Source organism: Nerophis lumbriciformis, linkage group LG04 (genome assembly GCF_033978685.3).
Source record: "Nerophis lumbriciformis linkage group LG04, RoL_Nlum_v2.1, whole genome shotgun sequence".
In the NCBI taxonomy this organism is placed as follows: Eukaryota; Metazoa; Chordata; class Actinopteri; order Syngnathiformes; family Syngnathidae; genus Nerophis; species Nerophis lumbriciformis.
In genome coordinates, this window is record NC_084551.2 from 5,181,875 (window position 1) to 5,204,872 (window position 22,998).

The window sequence follows — 22,998 nt, forward strand, 5'->3', positions numbered from 1 at the left end:
ACTTTGTCCTGGACCTACCGGGGCCTGCGGCCCCTGGACCCTGGCTACTAGGTTTTTCTGATTTCAAAAGTTGGCAGGTATGAGTAAGCAATCAAGGCTGGTGTATGCAGTAACACATTGTGTCATTTTCCATTCTATTATTTTGTCAAAATGATTAAGGACAAGTGGTAGAAAATTAATATTAGTCTACTTGTTCATTTAATGTTAATGTTAACACTTACTTTCTCTTTCAACATGTTCTACCTACACTTCTGTTAAAAAGTAATAATCACTTATTATTCTGTTGTTTGGATGCTTTACATTAGTTTTGGATGATACCACAAATTTAGGTATCAGTGACACATTTCCTGAGTTTATAAACATAATATAATTTTTTTTTTTAAACGAAAGAAGATTTTGTGATGCTAAAAATATCGATGTAATCATAGTAGTATCGACTAAATACGCTACTGTACTTGGTATCATTACAGTGGATGTTAGGTGTAGATCCACCAATGGCGTTTGTTTACATTGTGACACCGGTGAGCTACGGTGTGTAGTGAAGCATGTTTAGCTATTCCTCGTCCTGCAGGGATGATACTTGTAAAAAACGTACTTTATTTGTCGCCATGGAGGCGAGGATTAGTGATTTAGAAGTAGCTACAACACTACAGACTGTAGATGGACGTTAGCCGCTAGCTAGCTAGCCATGTCTTAGAGCACTTCTTCCTGAGGGCGTTTCAGTGTTATAACTTCATCTTTATTGTTAGTTTTTAAGCCAAAAGGCGTCCGTTCTCCCTTTTCTGTCTACCGTATTTTCCGCACCATAAGCCGCCCTGGGTTATAAGCCGCGCCTTCAATGAACGGCATATTTCAAAACTTTGTCCACCTATAAGCCGCCCCGTGTTATAAGCCGCATCTAACTGCGCTAAAGGAATGTCAAAAAAACAGTCAGATAGGTCAGTCAAACTTTAATAATATATTAAAAACCAGCGTGATGTGGGCGCGCATGGAGTCGTATATCAACATGGACGGAGCTGCGTGAAAAAAGCCACCCGGCCTCTTCGCGTAAACTTACCTTAACCACTCGCTCATCTTTTCTTCATCCATCCATCCCTTCGAGTTAGCTTTTATGATGACGCCGGCTGGAAAGGTCTCTTTTGGCAAGGTCTTCCTTTTGAATATCACCATGGGTGGAAGTTTCTGGCCATTAGCATGGCAAGCTAGAACCACAGTGAAGGATGACTTCTCATTCCCTGTGGTGCGAATATTCACCGTACGTGCTCCCGTTGTATCCACAGTGCGGTTCACAGGAATATCAAAAGTCAGTGGTACCTCGTCCATGTTGATAATGTTCTCTGGCCGGATCTTTTTTTCAGCTATCTTGTTTTTACAATATGCACGGAAAGTAGCCAGCTTTTCTTGAAAGTCTTTAGGCAGTTGCTGTGAAATAGTAGTCCGTGTGCGGATGGAGAGATTGCGTCTTTTCATGAACCGGAAACCTGTCGCTTAGTAGGAGCCATTTTGTGGTCTTTACAGATGTAAACACACAAAGGAAATGAAACGTAATATCCGCGCGCTTCTTCTTCTTCTACGGGGGCGGGTGGTTGCTTACAGTAGAAGAAGAAGCGCTTCCTCTTCTATGGGGGTGGGTGCTTACCTTGGCGGTTGCTTGCGTAGAAGAAGAAGCACTTCCTCTTCTACGGGGAAAAAAGATGGCGGCTGTTTACCGTAGTTGCGAGACCGAAACTTTATGAAAATGAATCTTAATATTAATCCATATATAAAGCGCACCGGGTTATAAGCCGCACTGTCAGCTTTTGAGTAAATTTGTGGTTTTTAGGTGCGGCTAATAGTGCGGAAAATACGGTACACACATTGTGTGTTTGTAAGTACTCTGTGATTGTGCGCTGCCGAACATGCTTGTCTGCTCATAAACCAGCAATGACACAACGTGACGAAGACGGGGGGTTGGGGGTGGGAGACCGGTACTTTCTAGAGGCGGTATAGTACCGAATATGATTCATTAGTATCGCGGTACTATACTAATACCAGTATACCGTACAACCCTACAACCTACCCACTTTTCCCGATAAATTCCGTATTTTCTTATACAGTCAACCCTTGCCACATCGCTGATTTTTAAAGCATATTTTACAAAATTTTTGGCCTAAATTAGGCATTTTCAAGTATAAAAATGGCCAAATGAACCAATCCAATCAGAGTGTGTTGTTAAATATCGTGACCACTGATTATCTTAGCCTCAGAGGCAGCATTACTATATTGGATTAAAATAGTGTAAAGGTGACTAAATTGTGTTAATTCATGTCCAGAACAGGGGTTCTTTTTGACCTTTTTGACCCCGGGAGCCAACTTTGCCACTACACTGAAATAGTAATCTTACTGTTGATTTTAATCGTATTCAATAATTATATCAAACTTATATTGTTTACAACCTTGTCTAATGATATGAAACCATGTGTTAATCACAAAGATTGTTTATTTAATACATAAACCTTAGGCTAGGCCAGGCCGATTAGAAAAATAAGTACTAACCAAATATACTGCATTAGAAGGGACTGATAAAAAACTGACTAATAGAATACATTTACATAAATATACCCCGCCTTCCGCCCGAATGCAGCTGAGATAGGCTCCAGCAACCCCCGCGATCCCGAAAGGGACAAGCGGTAGGAAATGGATGGATGGATGGAAAATTATAATGGGCTAAAATAAATATAATAATGAATGTTTCATAAATAAACTGTCAATAAAATTAAAGTGCAAATGAAAATACAGCTTCACCACTTTAGTCATAATTCTTGCGCTTTAGAAACGTCTTTACGCCTTTAGCGCCAGACTTCTTCTGTTTGTTTGATATTGTCATTACTGCCACAAGTGGTTGATAAGTGTATTACATTTTTGGCTCACAGCCCAGCAATGGGCCCCCGCCCTAGGGTTAAGAAACACTGGTCTGAAGGGCTCTCATACTGTTAAAACATATTTAGAAGGTCTTAAACTATTTTTTTATGCTCTAGCTCAGGGGTCGGCAACCCGCGGCTCCGGAGCCGCATGCGGCTCTTTGATCACTCTGATGCGGCTCAGCTGCATACTTGCCGGCCCCCCCGATTTTCCCGGGAGACTTCCGGATTTCAATGCTTCTCGCAGAAAACTCCCGGGATTAATATTTTCCGATTTTCGCCCTTACATTAATAATAAGGGCGTGCCGTCATGGTACAGAATTTAGCGCCCTCTACAATCTGTATAAACAGCGTGCCAACCCAGCCTCTTGTCATATGCATCTTCACACGTAAGTGACAGCAAGTCATACTTGTTCAACAGCCACACAGGTTACACTGACGGTGGCCATATAAAACAACTTTAACACTCTTACTAATAATGCGCCACACTTTGAACCAAAACCAAACAAGAATGACAAACACATTTCGGGAGAACATCTCCACCTTAACACAACATAAACACAACAGAACAAATACCCAGAATCCCATGCAGCCCTGACTCTTCCGGGCTACATTATACATTCCTGCTACCACCAAACCCCGCCCCCACCCCAACCCTGCTCCCTCACACATCAAACCCCCCCCCGCCTCCCCTGTGCGTCGGTTGAGGTGGGCGGGGTTTGGTAGCGGGGGGTGTATAATGTAGCCTGGAAGAGTTAGGGCTGCATGGGATTCTGGGTATTTGTTCTGTTGTGTTTATGTTGTGTTACGGTGCAGATGTTCTCCCGAAATGTGTTTGTCATTCTTGTTTGGTGTGGGTTCACAGTGTGGCACATTATTAGTAAGAGTGTTAAAGTTTTTTATACCGCCACCCTCAATGTAACCTGTGTGGTTGTTGACCAAGTATGCCTTGCTGTCACTTACGTGAGCAAGCAGAAGCCCCAAACAACGTGTGGCTGGTCCGGCACGCTGGTAGTAGTGGGCGCTAAATGCTGTACCATCACGGCACGTTCGAGAGGATAGTTGCCCTGAAATTCGTAGTCTTCCGGAAAAATCGGAAGGGATGACAAGTATGACGCTGTCAAGCGCCATTCATATTAAACCCGCAGGCCGCACTAACATCCAATTATAGGTGTGGGCCGCGTGTCTGAGACCCTTGGTTTATACATAGCACAAAGCAAAAAAAAAATCTTTGTATGCAGTGTTATTTCATGTTAAATTTCAAAAGATTTTTGTGGCTCCCATTGTTTTCTTTAATTTGTGAAACTGGTCAAAATGGCTCTTTGACTGTTAAAAAAAATAATGCACTTTGTGACTTCCATAATAAATATGGCAGTGCCATGTTGGCATGTTTTTCCATAACTTGAGTTGATTTATTTTGGAAAACCTTGTTACTGCAATTTTGCAGTGGAATGTTGGCACCCGAGCTGCCGGTTTGTTTATTTTTTTTTTATTTTTTTTTTTTTGCCGCAAATCGGCGGCAGTTGGTTTTTCGGTGTGTTGCTGTGGATGCTAAAACGGCACCACAATTTATTACATTAAAACCGTTTTTTTCATTTAGAGAAAAATGCTGTAAAAACCACAGTAAATTTCACAATTTTACCATAAAATCCATTGCTACTTTTACATTGCACAATTTGAAATCATTATTATTAGTATTTATTTCCATTTAAAAAATGGTTTGAATTTTTGACAATATATTTTTGCATAATTAGACAATATTTAAGTTAACGTCAACATCTGCAGTCCTCTCCAAGGTTTGTCATTGTCATCCCATTGGGTTGAGTTTTTCCTTGCCCTGATGTGGGATCTGAACCGAGGATGTCGTAGTGGCTTGTGCAGCCCTTTGAGACACTTGTGATTTAGGGCTATATAAATAAACATTGATTGATTGATTGATGTTACATTGTTTAATGCATCCAGCAGGGCATCACAACAAAATTAGGCATAATAATGTGTTAATTCCACGACTGTATATATCGGTATCGGTTGATATCGGAATCTGTAATTAAGAGTCGGACAATATCGGAATATCGGCAAAAAAGCCATTATCGGACATCTTTAGTTCCAAGTACAGTTAGTTGTCTACCGATTATTCAAAACATAATTTATCTTGTGGGAAATGACTGCCAAATTCAGCTTCAGGAGCAAAAACACAAAGAAAACGTGTTAGTGAAATTTCGAACATTTGGACGCTATGGGTCCTTGGACTTTTGGTTAATGTTTGTAACTGAGTGAATGTTCTCTTAACTTAAGATTACGCTGAGCTGTTATCTTTTTCGACATAATGGCTTCACCAGTTTCAATAACACGTGAAGCAGTCTCTTCACTAACAAAGAAAAGAGTAGTGATTCCAGGCTAGGTTCCGGTGCCCAGTAACCAGCAACCCTCCGATTGCTGGCATGGCCACTCTACCAACTTCGCCACGCCGTCCCTGATTTATTTTGGAAAACCTTGTTACATTGTTTAATGCATTCAGCGGGGCATCACAACAAAATTAGGCATAATGTGTTAATTCCACGACTGTATACAGGTAAAAGCCAGTAAATTAGAATATTTTGAAAAACTTGATTTATTTCAGTAATTGCATTCAAAAGGTGTAACTTGTACATTATATTTATTCATTGCACACAGACTGATGCATTCAAATGTTTATTTCATTTAATTTTGATGATTTGAAGTGGCAACAAATGAAAATCCAAAATTCCGTGTGTCACAAAATTAGAATATTGTGTAAGGGTTAAATTTTGAAGACACCTGGTGCCACAAACTAATCAGCTGATTAACTCAAAACACCTGCAAAGGGCTTTAAATGGTCTCTCAGTCCAGTTCTGAAGCCTACACAAACATGGGGAAGACTTCAGATTTGACAGCTGTCCAAAAGGCAACCATCGACACATTGCACAAGAAGGGAAAGACATAAAAGGTTATTGCTGAAGAGGCTGGCTGTTCTCAGAGCTCTGTGTCCAAACACATCAATGGAGAGGCAAAGGGAAGGAAAAACTGTGGTCAGAAAAGTGTACAAGCGATAGGGATCACCGCGCCCTGGTCAAGATTGTGAAAAAAAAAACATTCAAAAATGTGGGGGAGATTCAGAAGGAGTGGACAGCTGCTGGAGTCAGTGCTTCAAGATCCACCACCAAGAGACGCTTGAAAGACATGGGTTTCAACTGCCGCATACCTCGTGTCAAGCCACTGTTGACCAAGAAACAGCGCGAAAAGCGTCTCACCTGAGCTAAGGAAAAAAAGAGCTGAACTGCTGCTGAGTGGTCCAAAGTCATGTTTTCTGACGAAAGCAAATTTTGCATTTCCTTTGGAAATCGAGGTCCCAGAGTCTGGAGGAAGACAGGAGAGGCACAGGATCCACGTTGCCTGAAGTCTAGTGTAAAGTTTCCACCATCAGTGATGGTTTGGGGTGCCATGTCATCTGCTGGTGTCGGTCCACTCTGTTTCCTGAGATCCAGGGTCAACGCAGCCGTCTACCAGCAAGTTTTAGAGCACTTCATGCTTCCTGCTGCTGACCTGCTCTATGGAGATGGAGATTTCAAGTTCCAACAGGACTTGGCGCCTGCACACAGCGCAAAATCTACCCGTGCCTGGTTTACGGACCATGGTATTTCTGTTCTAAATTGGCCCGCCAACTCCCCTGACCTTAGCCCCATAGAAAATCTGTGGGGTATTGTGAAAAGGAAGATGCAGAATGCCAGACCCAAAAACGCAGAAGAGTTGAAGGCCACTATCAGAGCAACCTGGGCTCTCATAACACCTGAGCAGTGCCAGAAACTCATCGACTCCATGCCACGCCGCATTAACGCAGTAATTGAGGCAAAAGGAGCTCCAACCAAGTATTGAGTATTGTACATGCTCATATTTTTCATTTTCATACTTTTCAGTTGGCCAACATTTCTAAAAATCCCTTTTTTGTATTAGCCTTAAGTAATATTCTAATTTTGTGACACACGGAATTTTGGATTTTCATTTGTTGCCACTTCAAATCATCAAAATTAAATGAAATAAACATTTGAATGCATCAGTCTGTGTGCAATGAATAAATATAATGTACAAGTTACACCTTTTGAATGCAATTACTGAAATAAATCAAGTTTTTCAAAATATTCTAATTTACTGGCTTTTACCTCTACATCCACAGAAAGCCCGAACTTGAACAGTGCGGCCTCCATCTTTCCTGCTTATTCATTCCGCCCTTGTTTTGTGCACCGGCACAGGGAGGACGCCCCCGAGGCCTTTCTATCACAAACGCCTCCGGCCTCAAAGATCCTGAGGGGCGAAGACGAGAAGTGTAAATGTGAAGCCGGGCCGGCGCCGCCTGCCAAGCGTAAGGCGACAGGAGGAACGGCGAAGACGGCCCAGAGGCAGGAAAGGACACAGAATGTCACCGTGTCACATCACGGCGGGCGGGACACGCCAGAAGACGGTCCGGACCACAACGACCACGACGACGGGGAGCAGGAAGGTGTGGCTGGATGGATAGCAAGCTATAGCATGATTAGGATCTACAATGAGATTATGCATGTTTGCCTGAGGAGGATTCATGTTTTTGTTAGCATTACAGCTAACTAGTTATGACAGCACACACTCATTTCGCATACAAATGCCACGTGGCCAACGATACACATCTTTTTCTCTCAGATGCTGACTTCACAGCCCTTAAAACGTGTTGGCAGAAATCAAAGTTTCGCCTGAGGCTGTTGGAGGGTCACAACGACATCATCACCTGTGTGGTTGCTGTTGACAACCTGGTGATTTCTGGCAGGTAACACACCAGCGAGTAGGAGAAGTATTACACAAACAAGATAAAGCAAAAAACACATCACACTAAAATTATGGTTGATGCAACATTATTGTTCACTACCTAGCATCAATTGTACAGTCACTGTACAGCAGTGACGTGCGGTGAGGTTGATGGCTGGTGAGGCACTGACTTCATCACAGTCAGATTTACAAACATATGAACCCTAAAGAGTATCTTATTCACCATTTGATTGGCAGCAGTTAACGGATTATGTTTAAAAGCTCATACCAGCATTCTTCCCTGCTTGGCACTCAGCATCAAGGGTTGGAATTGGGGGTTAAATCACCAAAAATGATTCCCAGGCGCGGCGCCGCTGCTGCCCACTGCTCCCCTCACCTCCCAGGGGGTGAACCAGGGGATGGGTCAAATGCAGAGGACAAATTTCATTACACCTAGTGTGTGTGTGACAATCATTGGTACTTTAACTTAACTTTACCTTTACACATACAAACTGTAGCACATAAAAAAGCACATTTAATAAAAAAAAACGTTATTATGGTCTTACCTTTACTTAGAAATTAAGAAATTAAGTCCTTGCGCCGCAACTAAAGCCCTCACTTAAACTTTCCACGTGCAAGATTGAATCTATTTAAAAAAGTGTAACCGAGGGTTTATAAATGTCGCCTATACTGTATGAAACTACAAAATAACAAACACGGAGGCTCCAGTTTACACGAGGACCACTTTATTTACCTTCTTTCAAAAACCTCCGCAACGTGACATCACTTCCGCTCTTAGCGCCTTCAAAATAAGAGCTCAAGGCATATACTGTATAACAGCGCATAACAGGAACTTAACATCACAAAGAGGGAAGCCCATGAAAATAGGTTACAAAAGTTATTTAATAAGAAGCCAAAAAGTGCAAAAACAATAATGTTCGTGTTGGAGGAGTTGTGAATTAGGTACACCTGCAGTCTGCAGGTGTATCTAATGTTGTGTCCCTGCAGTCATTCACAACTCCTCCAACACCAACATTATTGTTTTTGCACTTTTTGGCTTCTTATGAAATAATTTTTTTAAATAGATTCAATCTTGCATGTGGAAAGTTTAAGTGTGGGCTTTAGTTGATATAACAATTCTACGGCGGGGGTGCAGGAGGCGAGCCTCAGCCAGTGCGTCTTTTGCAGCCGTTTTATGATCGCTCAGCACAAGAAATACTTTACACACATACAGTTGTTGACAAAATACACTGTACATTATATACCTCAGCTAACTAAACTATGGAAATGTATAATATAGTTCATATAGCAATACAGTCTCACTGCACAGCAGGCCAGCAGTTAGCCGAGTCATTGCGCAATCCATGTTGCGGCACTGAGTGACGTGCCTCAACTGGCTGCTGTTCACCGCACCGTCTCTTCTCAGTATTTGAACGGCAAATGTGAAAATTCAGCGATTTTGAATAAAAATAATCTAAAACTGGTGAAGTTAAATGGAAAATAACTTTATAGTATAATCACTGGATACATATAACAATTACATTTTTTTTTCTTTTTACTTTTTTTTTCTTTCCATGATGGCCTCTAGTGACTGCATGTCACTGCTGTACAGTACTAATAGTAGAACATATATATTGTACACACAAAGTCATCTTACTGTAATTACTTCAATGTTTCCATGAAAGTAGGATTTGTACACTAACCACACACATGTGTAGTTTAGGGTTTCTAAAGGTGTTGAATTACAAGAGAAAAGTTGTAATTAGACAAAAATAAAAGTCATAGTATTATGAGAATGTTGGAATATTTAAAAAAAAAAAAGAAAATTTTTTTACGACAAAAAAGACAATAACGTAAAAAAACAAAACATAGTTCAATAAGAATAAAACTTAGATTTTTGCAAAAGTTGATATGATAAAAGCCATTTTACAAGAAAAATATATTATTTTGTGTGTTTTAAGTTATTTAGGGAGAATTTTCTTTTTAGAGAAGTTGATAAAGTCGATAAATTACGCAGGACAAGTTGAAACTGTAAGAAAATGAAGAATTTATTTTTAATTTGAAGGCAAAAAAGCTATATTAAGATAATTATGTCGTAATTTTGCAAGGGGTAAAAAAGCATTTTAAGGGATTAATACGTTACATTTCGAGAAATAACAATAATCTACAATAAATGATTGTCAAATTAGTAGAATAAAACTCGTAGTAGTAGTTCTATGATTGGGAAAAAGTAATATTTGTATTATTATTACAAGACAAACAGTCATCATTTTATGAAAAATGTGGTCACTTTACAAGAACAACGTCGTCATTTATTGATAAAAATCTTACAGGAATAAAGAATGTCATAATACAAAAAAGTCTTAATTTCACAAGATGAATGAAGAAAAAAAAAGCATTAGTGTCGTACATGTCATTGTATTTATTCTAGTGAAATAATTATTTCTGGAAAAATATTACTATCATTTACTGTACCATTAAAATGTATTCTAGTAAACGGTGACTCCAGCACGTCCCTATTAAACATTTATGGGTTCAGACTTCCTGATTCACTCAAATTCGGATATTGGATATTACATTATGTATGAAAAGGTGTGTATTACGTAATAGCTTTGACTGTAAGAATAATGATAATAATAGCCGACATTATGAATCTGATATTTCACTGCATAATCCTGAGTGTGACACTATCAATATCAATACTTGTTGTTTTGATCGCTGGCTTCGCCTCAGATCTTATCTCGCGCTCATTTCATCATTCGCCCATTTGTCGCTCACATTTTCCAGCCGAGATACTACCGTCAAGGTGTGGCATGTTCCCACGGCAACGGAGCAGAAGAACCTGGGGGGTCACACTGCCGGGGTCACCTGCCTGTCTGCCCCTCCCCCTGAGTACTGCAAGAAGCTGGGTGAGGACACACACACACACACACACACACACACACACACACACACACAGTACAGTAAATGCTCCAACTCCTCCATGTGTCTCAGCTGTGTGGTAATTATAAGCGTGCTTCATCACATGGGGTCCAAGGAGAAATCAGCCCACTAACGTCTCTCTGTGAACTCTCCTGCTCTTTAAAACGTCTCGCCTCTTATATCACTAAACACACTTGCCTTCTGACTTAAATGACCATAAATGATCCTGAAATGTGGCGGCGCTGTATCTGTCTTACTTGATATTGTACACACTAGGACTTAATTACAGTTATGTAACACTCACCAATCACCCCACCCTCCATCCACCCTTCCTCCTCCTCCTCCACTGCTCTCTCCACAGCCTGGTTGTTGTCGCTGTCAGAAAAGGAGAGGTTTATTTTGAGCGGCTCGGCAGACTGCAACGTCAAGATCTGGGCCCTGAGCATCGGTACGCTTCAACACAACCAAACTACAGTAGAAGGTTTACCACATTCGGTTTTAGTTGCCAAATGTACACCAAAACAGTTGCTCTATGTACTGAAGTACAAAGGTAGCGGTACCCCAGGAGTCGGCAATCCAAAATGTTGAAAGAGCCATATTGGACCAAAAGTACAAAAACAAATCTGTCTGGAGCTGCAAAAAATTAAAAGCCTTATATAAGTGTTATAATGAAGGCAACACATGATGTAAGTGTCTATATTAGCCTACTATCGAAGGCTGACGCAAATCTTCGTTGACAGAAATGTTGTATTTTAATTTGTATTCTACACATTTTTGCAACTTTGGAAAACATTAGTAAAACGGAGGCTTCTCAGAGGGTGAGATCACTCCTGGAAATTACTAACTTAGAATGGCCAAAGGTATAGATGTGTGTGTCCAAGTTTAAGGAAACGGAAACTGTCTCCTTCTAATGGATTTATTACAATCTTTGCAAACTGGGTAACGTTTGCTGTGGTCTGGAACAACATGGCACACAAACAACTAAGAGAAATGCAGATAATATGTCATGAGACATGCAAATATAAATTAAATACACAGAGGATATAAGCAAAGGAAATTAAATATACCTACAAACAAGGCATAATGGGGCCTCAGACTGGAAGTCTCTGCAGAGAGTGGTGAGGACGGCAGAAAAGATCATCAGGACTCCTCTTCCTCTTATCCAGGAAATCACAAAAAGCCACTGCCTGACCAGGGCTCAGAAAATCTGTAGAGGCTCCTCACACCCCCACCAAGGACCGTTCCCACTGCTGGACTCTAGAAAGAGGTTCCGCAGCCTCTGTAGCAGAACCTCCAGGTTCTGTAACAGCTTCTTCCATCAGGCCGTAAGACTCTTGAACGCATCATAATAATCCCCTCAATTCCCCCCAAAACGGATTAACTCACTGGAATATAAAGACAATATAACATACATCCATAAACGTGGATGCATATGCAAAAGTGCAATATAATTATCTGTACAGTAATCTATTTATTTATATCTGCACCTTATTGCTCTTTTATCCTGGACTACAACGAGCTAATGCAACAAAATGTCGTTCTTATCTGTACTGTAAAGTTCAAATTTGAATGACAATAATAAGTCTAAGTCTAATAATGAAGCAATATGTACATACAGCGAGCCTAAATAGCATGTTCACATCGATTAGCTTGCAGTCATGCACTGACCAAATATGCCTGATAAGCGCTCCAGCAAATCAATAAAATCAACAAAGCTCACCTTTGTGCATTCACGCACAGCATAAGACGTTTGGTGGACAAAATAAGACAAAGAAGGAGTGTCATAAAACACGTTTTTCTGTGGCAGCATCAGAGAAAGTCGTACAAAACTACGATGAATTAAAGGATCACTGAAATTAGCAGGACAAAACAGTGCTTGCCAAATACTCTCATCAGTGAAGCATGTATAACATAAACAGTGAGATTTATAACAATTAGGAATGTTTGTGTCATGTTTGTTCTCCGACAGAAAATATATTGAAACAAAACATTTTTATTTTTATTCATCTTTTTCCATTTTCACACAACTCTGAAAGAGGTCCAGTGAGCCATTGATTGAAATGTATTAGTTGATTGCACAGTAAAGTACATATTCCGTATAATTGACCACTAAATGGTAACACCCGAATAAGTTTTTCAACTTGTTTAAGTTGGGGTCCACGTAAATCAATTCATGGCCACTAGGGCGGCGCTAAAGAGCCGCGGGTTGCTGACCTCCGAGATACCCTATTATTAAAGTAGCCACTCCAGTGTTAGGGCCTAGAGATGGCTATTACATTACAACATTTCTATGATTGACAATGGGGAAGCATTAGAGCCATGCTCATTTTTTATGGTAAAGTCATAAAAAATAAATATTACAAAACAAAGCTTGTTTTGAAAAAAAAAAAAAAATTGTATAACACGCAAAGGATACATTTTATGAGAATTAAACAGAGCTATTACAAGAAAAAATGCTCTTGTTTTAATAAAGTTGTAATATAGTCAGTATTATTGAAACACATTTTTTTGCATATAATCATTAACTTAGAGTTTAAAGGCAGCAACACATTGCAAAAAAGTTGGCACAGGGGCATTTTCCAGCCTTTCCTTTTAACAACACTCAGTAAATGTTTGGGAACTGAGGAGAACAATTTTTGAAGCTTTTCAGGTGGAATTCTTTCCCATTCTTGCTTGATGTACAGCTTAAGTTGTTCAACAGTCCGGGGTCTCCGTTGTGGTATTTTAGGCTTCATAATGAGTCTATTCAATTGAATATAGGTTGAAAAGGATTTGCAAATCATTGTATTCTGTTTTTATTTACCATTTACACAGCGTGCCAACTTCACTGGTTTTGGGGTTTGTACATACATATATATATATATATATATCTATATATATATATATATATATACATATATATATACACAGGTAAAAGCCAGTAAATTAGAATATTTTGAAAAACTTGATTTATTTCAGTAATTGCATTCAAAAGGTGTAACTTGTACATTATATTTATTCATTGCACACAGACTGATGCATTCAAATGTTTATTTCATTTAATTTTGATGATTTGAAGTGGCAACAAATGAAAATCCAAAATTCCGTGTGTCACAAAATTAGAATATTACTTAAGGCTAATACAAAAAAGGGATTTTTAGAAATGTTGGCCAACTGAAAAGTATGAAAATGAAAAATATGAGCATGTACAATACTCAATACTTGGTTGGAGCTCCTTTTGCCTCAATTACTGCGTTAATGCGGCGTGGCATGGAGTCGATGAGTTTCTGCCACTGCTCAGGTGTTATGAGAGCCCAGGTTGCTCTGATAGTGGCCTTCAACTCTTCTGCGTTTTTGGGTCTGGCATTCTGCATCTTCCTTTTCACAATACCCCACAGATTTTCTATGGGGCTAAGGTCAGGGGAGTTGGCGGGCCAATTTAGAACAGAAATACCATGGTCCGTAAACCAGGCACGGGTAGATTTTGCGCTGTGTGCAGGCGCCAAGTCCTGTTGGAACTTGAAATCTCCATCTCCATAGAGCAGGTCAGCAGCAGGAAGCATGAAGTGCTCTAAAACTTGCTGGTAGACGGCTGCGTTGACCCTGGATCTCAGGAAACAGAGTGGACCGACACCAGCAGATGACATGGCACCCCAAACCATCACTGATGGTGGAAACTTTACACTAGACTTCAGGCAATGTGGATTCTGTGCCTCTCCTGTCTTCCTCCAGACTCTGGGACCTCGATTTCCAAAGGAAATGCAAAATTTGCATGGTTGGGTGATGGTTTGGGGTGCCATGTCATCTGCTGGTGTCGGTCCACTCTGTTTCCTGAGATCCAGGGTCAACGCAGCCGTCTACCAGCAAGTTTTAGAGCACTTCATGCTTCCTGCTGCTGACCTGCTCTATGGAGATGGAGATTTCAAGTTCCAACAGGACTTGGCGCCTGCACACAGCGCAAAATCTACCCGTGCCTGGTTTACGGACCATGGTATTTCTGTTCTAAATTGGCCCGCCAACTCCCCTGACCTTAGCCCCATAGAAAATCTGTGGGGTATTGTGAAAAGGAAGATGCAGAATGCCAGACCCAAAAACGCAGAAGAGTTGAAGGCCACTATCAGAGCAACCTGGGCTCTCATAACACCTGAGCAGTGCCAGAAACTCATCGACTCCATGCCACGCCGCATTAACGCAGTAATTGAGGCAAAAGGAGCTCCAACCAAGTATTGAGTATTGTACATGCTCATATTTTTCATTTTCATACTTTTCAGTTGGCCAACATTTCTAAAAATCCCTTTTTTGTATTAGCCTTAAGTAATATTCTAATTTTGTGACACACGGAATTTTGGATTTTCATTTGTTGCCACTTCAAATCATCAAAATTAAATGAAATAAACATTTGAATGCATCAGTCTGTGTGCAATGAATAAATATAATGTACAAGTTACACCTTTTGAATGCAATTACTGAAATAAATCAAGTTTTTCAAAATATTCTAATTTACTGGCTTTTACCTGTATGTATATATATATATATATATATATATATATATATATATATATATATATATATATATGTATATATATATATATATATATATATATATATATATATATATATATATATATATATATATATATATATATATATATATATAATATATATATATATATATATTGTTGGCCCTGTGATGAGGTGGCGACTTGTACAGGGTGTACGCTGCCTTCAGCCCGTGTGCAGCTGAGATAGGCTCCAAGGGACAAGCGGTAGAAAATGGATGGATGGATATTTTACTGACTATAATAATATGAGATTATAGTCAAAATGTTACATGGGATTTTTTTTTTCAATGAAAGTCATAAACTTTTTATTTTATGAGAATAAAGCCATGTTGTTGTAAATCTCATAATTCAATTAGGTCAAATATTCACAGACAACAAATATCTTTAGCAGAAAAGTGTTAATGTATTAACAAACCCAGTCAAGACTTAGTAGTATGGAATAAAATAGATCAGTAGAACTGTAGCGTTTGTAAAAATCTTCACATATGTGCAAGAAGAAACAGCCTTGGGCGTGTGTGTGTGTGTGTGTGTTTGTGTGTGTGTGTGTGAGAGAGACTGGAGCTTGCAATTAAGCCTACATTTTCTCCTCTGTAGGGCAGTGTGTAAAGTCGATCTACACGTTCAACGCTGTGACGGCGCTCTGCTTTGTGCCTGAGGGAGACGGCTACATCATCACTGGCTCAGGTGCGGCGTGGACACAACAAAGGAACGCCAGTCAAAGCCCGCCGCATCAGAGAGGGCTGCGCTGTATACACTATGAAGATGAATGCATAATGTGTTGACAGTAACACACACACACACACACACACACTGAGTATATAGTGCAGGGCTTGTGGGGCTGCATCAGGTACATGGAGACACACAATTTAGGCAGGCGGGCTCAGGTGTGTTGACCGCGACTGACAGTAATGGCTGCCAGACGCCTGTCGCTACGTGTCAACCTCACACTCTGTCACTCCTCAGACGGGGGCAAAGTTCAAGCCTGGAACTGGCACACTTTGGACAACTGCCAGTCAATCAACGCGCACCAGGAAGCAGTCACCTCCATCCAGGTAAGTACATGGATCAAACTTCTTTCAAATACTCTATGTTGTGGCTCTTGCTGTTTATGGAATTAACTGCAGAGAGTAACAGGCGTTTAGATTTCAAGTCATTTTTTGTTCCCAACAAACATATTCCCTTTAAATGCCTGTGTGAACATTAGCTTTATGTGTGCGACATTAATAAGACATGGCAAATATTGGAGGTGCAGCGTTTATTTATTCAAGTGGACGACATACCCGGTAATTTATTGGGCCACGGCGTCTATTAGAGCAGAGGCCAGTATATGAAGAAATTCAGTAGCAAAACAATGTGTGAGCTGTACTGCAGGTCTGAGAGATTATTATGGTTGTTGCCATAGCAGCAGCAGTTTTATTGGAACTGGAAATGTCTTTAATAAAAGATGAAGAAAAAAAGAAAAACAAAATAAGAGAAAAAAAGTGAGAGTTACAAAATAAAGTTAAAGAATTTTAAGAATCATGAGTGAAACATTTTTGAGGATAAATTTATGCAGTAATCCAAAATTAGGTATATAGTAGAATTAAGTTGTAATATTATTCGAAAAAATATGTACACTTTCTGAGAATTTATGGCAGTCATAATGTTACCGGAAAAAAGTTGGAATTTTATTATAATTAAGTCATAATATGAAAATAAAGTTGGAATTTTATGAAAATAAAGTCAGAATATGAGAAAAAAAAAGTCATAGTAGTATAAGAATAAAGTTTTTCGTTTTAAGGGATTTTATTTTATTTTTGTCATTTTAAGCCAAAAAAAGTTGTATTACTACAGTATAGTTTTTATGAGAATAAAGTTGTAATATTACAAGAAAAAAAGTTGTAATTTTATGCGAGTAAAGTCATGATGTGATAACGAAGTTGTAGTTTTATGAAAATTGTGACATTACAAGGAAAAAGTATTAATAAATGTTTTTTAGGGGAATAAGGTTGTAAGATTACAAGGAAAAAAGTTCAAATTTGATGTGTCAAGTCATATTATTACATGAAAAAAAGTTTAATTATATAAAAATATAATCATATTAGAAAAAAAAAAAGTTATTTTATGTGATTAAAGTCATAATATGAAAAAAAAATCATAGTATATATAAGGTATAATTTCATTAGAAAATGTTATAATACTAAAATAGTAATACAAAAAAGTTGCTATAAGATTTTTTTTTTTTTTAAAGGAAAACTACAGGGAACATGTTTTTATGAGAATAAAGTAATGTTACTAAAAAAAAGTTTCAATATGGTGAGAATAAAGTTATAACAAAAATTCCTTTTTAGGAGAATCATTAAATGAGTATTTTATTATGTCTTAGTACTGTGAGAAAAAAGTTGTGATTTTATTAGAATGAAGTCATAATATGACAATAAAGTCGTTAATTTAAGAAAAACGTTTTAAGATTATAAGAATAAAGTTGCATTTTATAAGAAAGACATTTTTTTTTATGAGATTCGAATCATATTGTATGAAAAATGGTTTAGTTATTAAAAACAAAGTCGTAATACTACAAACAATGTTGTCGTATTAGAAAAAAGGTTTGATTTTATGAGAGTAGTTGTCATATTAAAATAGTAATATAAAAAGTTGCTATATGGATAGATAGACCAGGAAAAAAATGATAAAAGAGAGGTAAAATGAGAAGTATATATATATATATATATATGTATATGTATATACTGTATAAATATGTATATATATACATATATATACACATATATATATGTATATGTATATACCGGTACTGTATATATACAGTATATATATATACATATATATATATGTATATGTATATACTGTATATATACAGTATATATATACATATATATATATATATACATACATATATATACACATGGATACGGTTGTATTAGTAGTAAAAAGTTGTAACTTTAAGAAAAGAAAATCAGGTTATCATCCCATCACTGTCATTCAAACTATCTTTTTGTCTTTTGCTGGTTGTGTGTGTGTGTGTGTGTGTGTGTGTGTGTGTGTGTGTGTGTGTGTGGGGGGGGGGGGTTTGTTACAGTATTTGGAAGCTGCCCTTTTTCTCTCCGTTCCCTCCCCGGAGGATTGTTTAGTCTAGCGATCAACCATCTTGTCAGGTTATTTTCAAGCTTCTTGCGGATGTAAAAAAGATGAAAATGTAGAATCAGGAACTACTTTTACAACAAAGCTTTATTCCTTTTTGGCCCAAGCTTGTTTATTGCTTGCAAAAGGATATTTGTCAAGACGTAAGCTATGGCGCCGACCCAGCAAAAGCCTTTTATATGAACATTGAAATCAATTTGCAAACATCACTATAGGCCCGAGGCATTAAAGCGTACGGCGCAGCTTTCATTGTCTTTGTTTATCTCACAAGGCGCACCAACACTTTCCAAATAATTGTCCCCTCAAAAGCATACGTTGTGAAGCACAACTACACACGCTGTATACAATACACACTCTGGCTACGAGCCTCATCACCATGACAACTGTGCCCTCTGCAGTCTCAGGGGCCGCTGGTGTTCAGCGGTTCGACCGATGGTGGTGTGTCCGTGTGGGAGAACCGTTGTTCCGACCGAGACCCCCTGAGGCTGCTGCACCGCTGGAGCGGCCAGGTGACGGGCTGCGAGGGAGGGCGTGTCAGCCTCAGCCCCCGGGGGGACAAAGTGCTCCTGGCGTACGGTCAGGCGTGGATCAAAATCCTGCACTGGAAGACGGGTGAGCGGCCAAATGTTTGCCTGTGATCGCAGATGAATGCATTAGGGGCAGGAGGGCACAGTGCCCCACCACATCCAGCAGGTGGCACTGTTTGACCGGAATATGACCGACATTTTATTTAAGAGGAAATCCGTTTCGGGAGCTGTGGTTTTCTTTTTCTTTGTTTTACTGCACCGTAAATCACATGAAGCAAGCTGACTCACATTGAAAGCAGTCAGACTCCAGCATCAACAAAATAAACATGGCTGGGGGAAAAAAAAACAAAAGTAAAAAAAAAACCATTTTGAGCAAGGGGCTTATTTTTATTATATGTTTAATATGTGACATACTAAAATATATATATGTATATATATATATATATATATATATATATATATATATAAAAAATATATATACCGTATTTTTCGGACTATAAGTCACCGTTTTTTTCATAGTTTGGCCGGGGTGCGACTTATATGCTACTTATGTGTGAAATTATTAACACATTACCATAAAATATCAAATAATATTATTTAGCTCATTCACGTAAGAGACTAGACGTATAAGATTTCATGGGATTTAGCGATTAGGAGTGACAGATTGTTTGGTAAACGTATAGCATGTTCTATATGTTATAGTTATTTGAATGACTCTTACCATAATATGTTACGTTAACATACCAGGCACGTTCTCAGTTGGTTATTTATGCGTCATATAACGTACACTTATTCAGCCTGTTGTTCACTATTCTTTATTTATTTTAAATTGCCTTTCAAATGTCTATTCTTGGTGTTGGCTTTTATCAAATAAATGTCCCCAAAAAATGCGACTTATACTCCAGTGCGACTTATACAGGTAAAAGCCAGTAAATTAGAATATTTTGAAAAACTTGATTTATTTCAGTAATTGCATTCAAAAGGTGTAACTTGTACATTATATTTATTCATTGCACACAGACTGATGCATTCAAATGTTTATTTCATTTAATTTTGATGATTTGAAGTGGCAACAAATGAAAATCCAAAATTCCGTGTGTCACAAAATTAGAATATTACTTAAGGCTAATACAAAAAAGGGATTTTTAGAAATGTTGGCCAACTGAAAAGTATGAAAATGAAAAATATGAGCATGTACAATACTCAATACTTGGTTGGAGCTCCTTTTGCCTCAATTACTGCGTTAATGCGGCGTGGCATGGAGTCGATGAGTTTCTGGCACTGCTCAGGTGTTATGAGAGCCCAGGTTGCTCTGATAGTGGCCTTCAACTCTTCTGCGTTTTTGGGTCTGGCATTCTGCATCTTCCTTTTCACAATACTCCACAGATTTTCTATGGGGCTAAGGTCAGGGGAGTTGGCGGGCCAATTTAGAACAGAAATACCATGGTCCGTAAACCAGGCACGGGTAGATTTTGCGCTGTGTGCAGGCGCCAAGTCCTGTTGGAACTTGAAATCTCCATCTCCATAGAGCAGGTCAGCAGCAGGAAGCATGAAGTGCTCTAAAACTTGCTGGTAGACGGCTGCGTTGACCCTGGATCTCAGGAAACAGAGTGGACCGACACCAGCAGATGACATGGCACCCCAAACCATCACCCAACCATGCAAATTTTGCATTTCCTTTGGAAATCGAGGTCCCAGAGTCTGGAGGAAGACAGGAGAGGCACAGGATCCACGTTGCCTGAAGTCTAGTGTAAAGTTTCCACCATCAGTGATGGTTTGGGGTGCCATGTCATCTGCTGGTGTCGGTCCACTCTGTTTCCTGAGATCCAGGGTCAACGCAGCCGTCTACCAGCAAGTTTTAGAGCACTTCATGCTTCCTGCTGCTGACCTGCTCTATGGAGATGGAGATTTCAAGTTCCAACAGGACTTGGCGCCTGCACACAGCGCAAAATCTACCCGTGCCTGGTTTACGGACCATGGTATTTCTGTTCTAAATTGGCCCGCCAACTCCCCTGACCTTAGCCCCATAGAAAATCTGTGGGGTATTGTGAAAAGGAAGATGCAGAATGCCAGACCCAAAAACGCAGAAGAGTTGAAGGCCACTATCAGAGCAACCTGGGCTCTCATAACACCTGAGCAGTGCCAGAAACTCATCGACTCCATGCCACGCCGCATTAACGCAGTAATTGAGGCAAAAGGAGCTCCAACCAAGTATTGAGTATTGTACATGCTCATATTTTTCATTTTCATACTTTTCAGTTGGCCAACATTTCTAAAAATCCCTTTTTTGTATTAGCCTTAAGTAATATTCTAATTTTGTGACACACGGAATTTTGGATTTTCATTTGTTGCCACTTCAAATCATCAAAATTAAATGAAATAAACATTTGAATGCATCAGTCTGTGTGCAATGAATAAATATAATGTACAAGTTACACCTTTTGAATGCAATTACTGAAATAAATCAAGTTTTTCAAAATATTCTAATTTACTGGCTTTTACCTGTAGGTCATAAAATCTCAGCAACAAGCTGTAATATCTTACTGAGATCATTTAGGACCAAAACCCTTAAAACAAGTAAAACACTCTAACATAAAATCTGCTTAGTGAGAAGAATGATCTTATCAGACAGAAAATAAGCAAATATCGCCCTTATTTGAGATATTTCATCTTACTTAGATTTCAGTTTTTGCAGTGTAGGAGCTAACACCTGTCTAATCACCACAGGAACCATATCCAGGCTGACCAATCACAGCAGCATCACCGGGGTGACAGACTGTGTCCACCAAACAGCCGGCCTCCTAATCAGCTCTTGCTATGATTTGTCCGATGGAGAGAGTATGTTAAATTGTAAGTGAGCCCTTCACTAAAAATAGCTTTTCCCTCTTCATGCGAGTCACAAACTAAATCCTCCCCGCCAAGTGTTTTCTGTGCCTCAGTGTCGCTACCTGGCCTCGCTGACCTGGCAGCGTGCGCCCAGAATCCTTTGCTTGGCGGCGTGGACCACAGGGAGCGGATACCACCGCTGGGTCACGGGAGGGCGCGACCTCGTCGTGTGGGAGCAGCTCCCCAGCTCCGGGAAGCAGAGGTGGGCTGTTACGAAAGGGGGGTTCATTAAGTTAATTCTCGGTCTTTATTTGCATTGCTAATCCATCCGATGGCGGATGCGAGTGCAAAAGGTGCCGGCACACGGCTTGGAGTCAATTGCATTTGTCAACGCTACAGGGGGGACGTCACTGTGAGGACAGACAGCCGATTAGAATCGCCTCTGGAGTCCGAGGGGGACACGGAAGATGACGAGCAGACGGACGACGGTAAAAAGCGCTTTTATTTACCGAATCAAACGCAGGCAAGGCGGATTAGTGTGTTCATTTTAGACGACGTTCTTCTGGCCTCTTTGTTAAACTTAGACTACCTTGATGACGACGAGGACGGGAGACGAGGAGAAGAAGCTGATGGGGAGTCCACCTCCTGGTTACGCTGCCTTCTTCAGTGACGACTGAAAGCATCAAGGACATTAGGTCTGGACTGTAAATATTAGCTACGCTTACAATAAAACCATCACAGCCCCAAATGTGTATCTTTTCATTGCGTTCATACATCTTGATTGTGTGAAGATGAAGAATATTCAATTTATTATGAAGTCATTTTTATACTCGGCTGCTGCTCTTCAACATACCTGCCAACTACTCCGGTTTTCCCGTAATTAGTACGGTTTTCATCAACCTATTCCGGGTTACGGTTGCAGTGATAAAAAATACGGTTTTTCATTAATTAAAACAATTTTTTTTTTTAAGTTTTATTGACGAAATCGCGTAACAACAATGACAATCGACACCGCTTCCCGTAACTTCCTGTCGAGCCATTCCGAATGCCATGCGCGAGGCTATTTATAGCACCGCTGCCAAGCACGAGGCACCTGTTGCCATTGTTTCCAAACGAGCGAACGATCATGGAATCAGCCGGAGAAAAATGGCAAACGAGTCTTAAACCGAAAAGAAAACTGCAGTCATTCCGTGAAGAATATTCAAAAGCCTATCCGGGAATAATTATCCGTTCCAAAAAGGGTGAAAACTACGCGAATTGCACCTTGTGCAGACAAGATTTTTCGATCGGACACGGAGGAATTAGCGATGTAAAAGACCACGTTGGGACAAAAAAAACACAAGTCTAATGCCG

General features: G+C 39.6%; 1 protein-coding gene across 1 annotated transcript in view; it reads left to right on the forward strand.

The window, feature by feature from the left end:
- The window catches only part of LOC133595069 (telomerase protein component 1), a 33,781-nt gene extending 11,388 nt beyond the window's left edge, over positions 1 to 22,393 (forward strand). Inside the window, exons 3-13 of the mRNA XM_061947712.1 lie at positions 7,166 to 7,413; positions 7,590 to 7,713; positions 10,479 to 10,600; positions 10,975 to 11,061; positions 15,749 to 15,838; positions 16,118 to 16,206; positions 18,691 to 18,904; positions 21,547 to 21,669; positions 21,742 to 21,907; positions 22,045 to 22,133; positions 22,230 to 22,393. Of these exons, the coding sequence (XP_061803696.1) occupies positions 7,166 to 7,413; positions 7,590 to 7,713; positions 10,479 to 10,600; positions 10,975 to 11,061; positions 15,749 to 15,838; positions 16,118 to 16,206; positions 18,691 to 18,904; positions 21,547 to 21,669; positions 21,742 to 21,907; positions 22,045 to 22,133; positions 22,230 to 22,315 (1,438 nt within the window). The 3' untranslated portion in view covers positions 22,316 to 22,393. The remainder of the gene's footprint in view (positions 1 to 7,165; positions 7,414 to 7,589; positions 7,714 to 10,478; positions 10,601 to 10,974; positions 11,062 to 15,748; positions 15,839 to 16,117; positions 16,207 to 18,690; positions 18,905 to 21,546; positions 21,670 to 21,741; positions 21,908 to 22,044; positions 22,134 to 22,229) is intronic.
- The last annotated feature ends 605 nt before the right edge of the window (positions 22,394 to 22,998 follow it).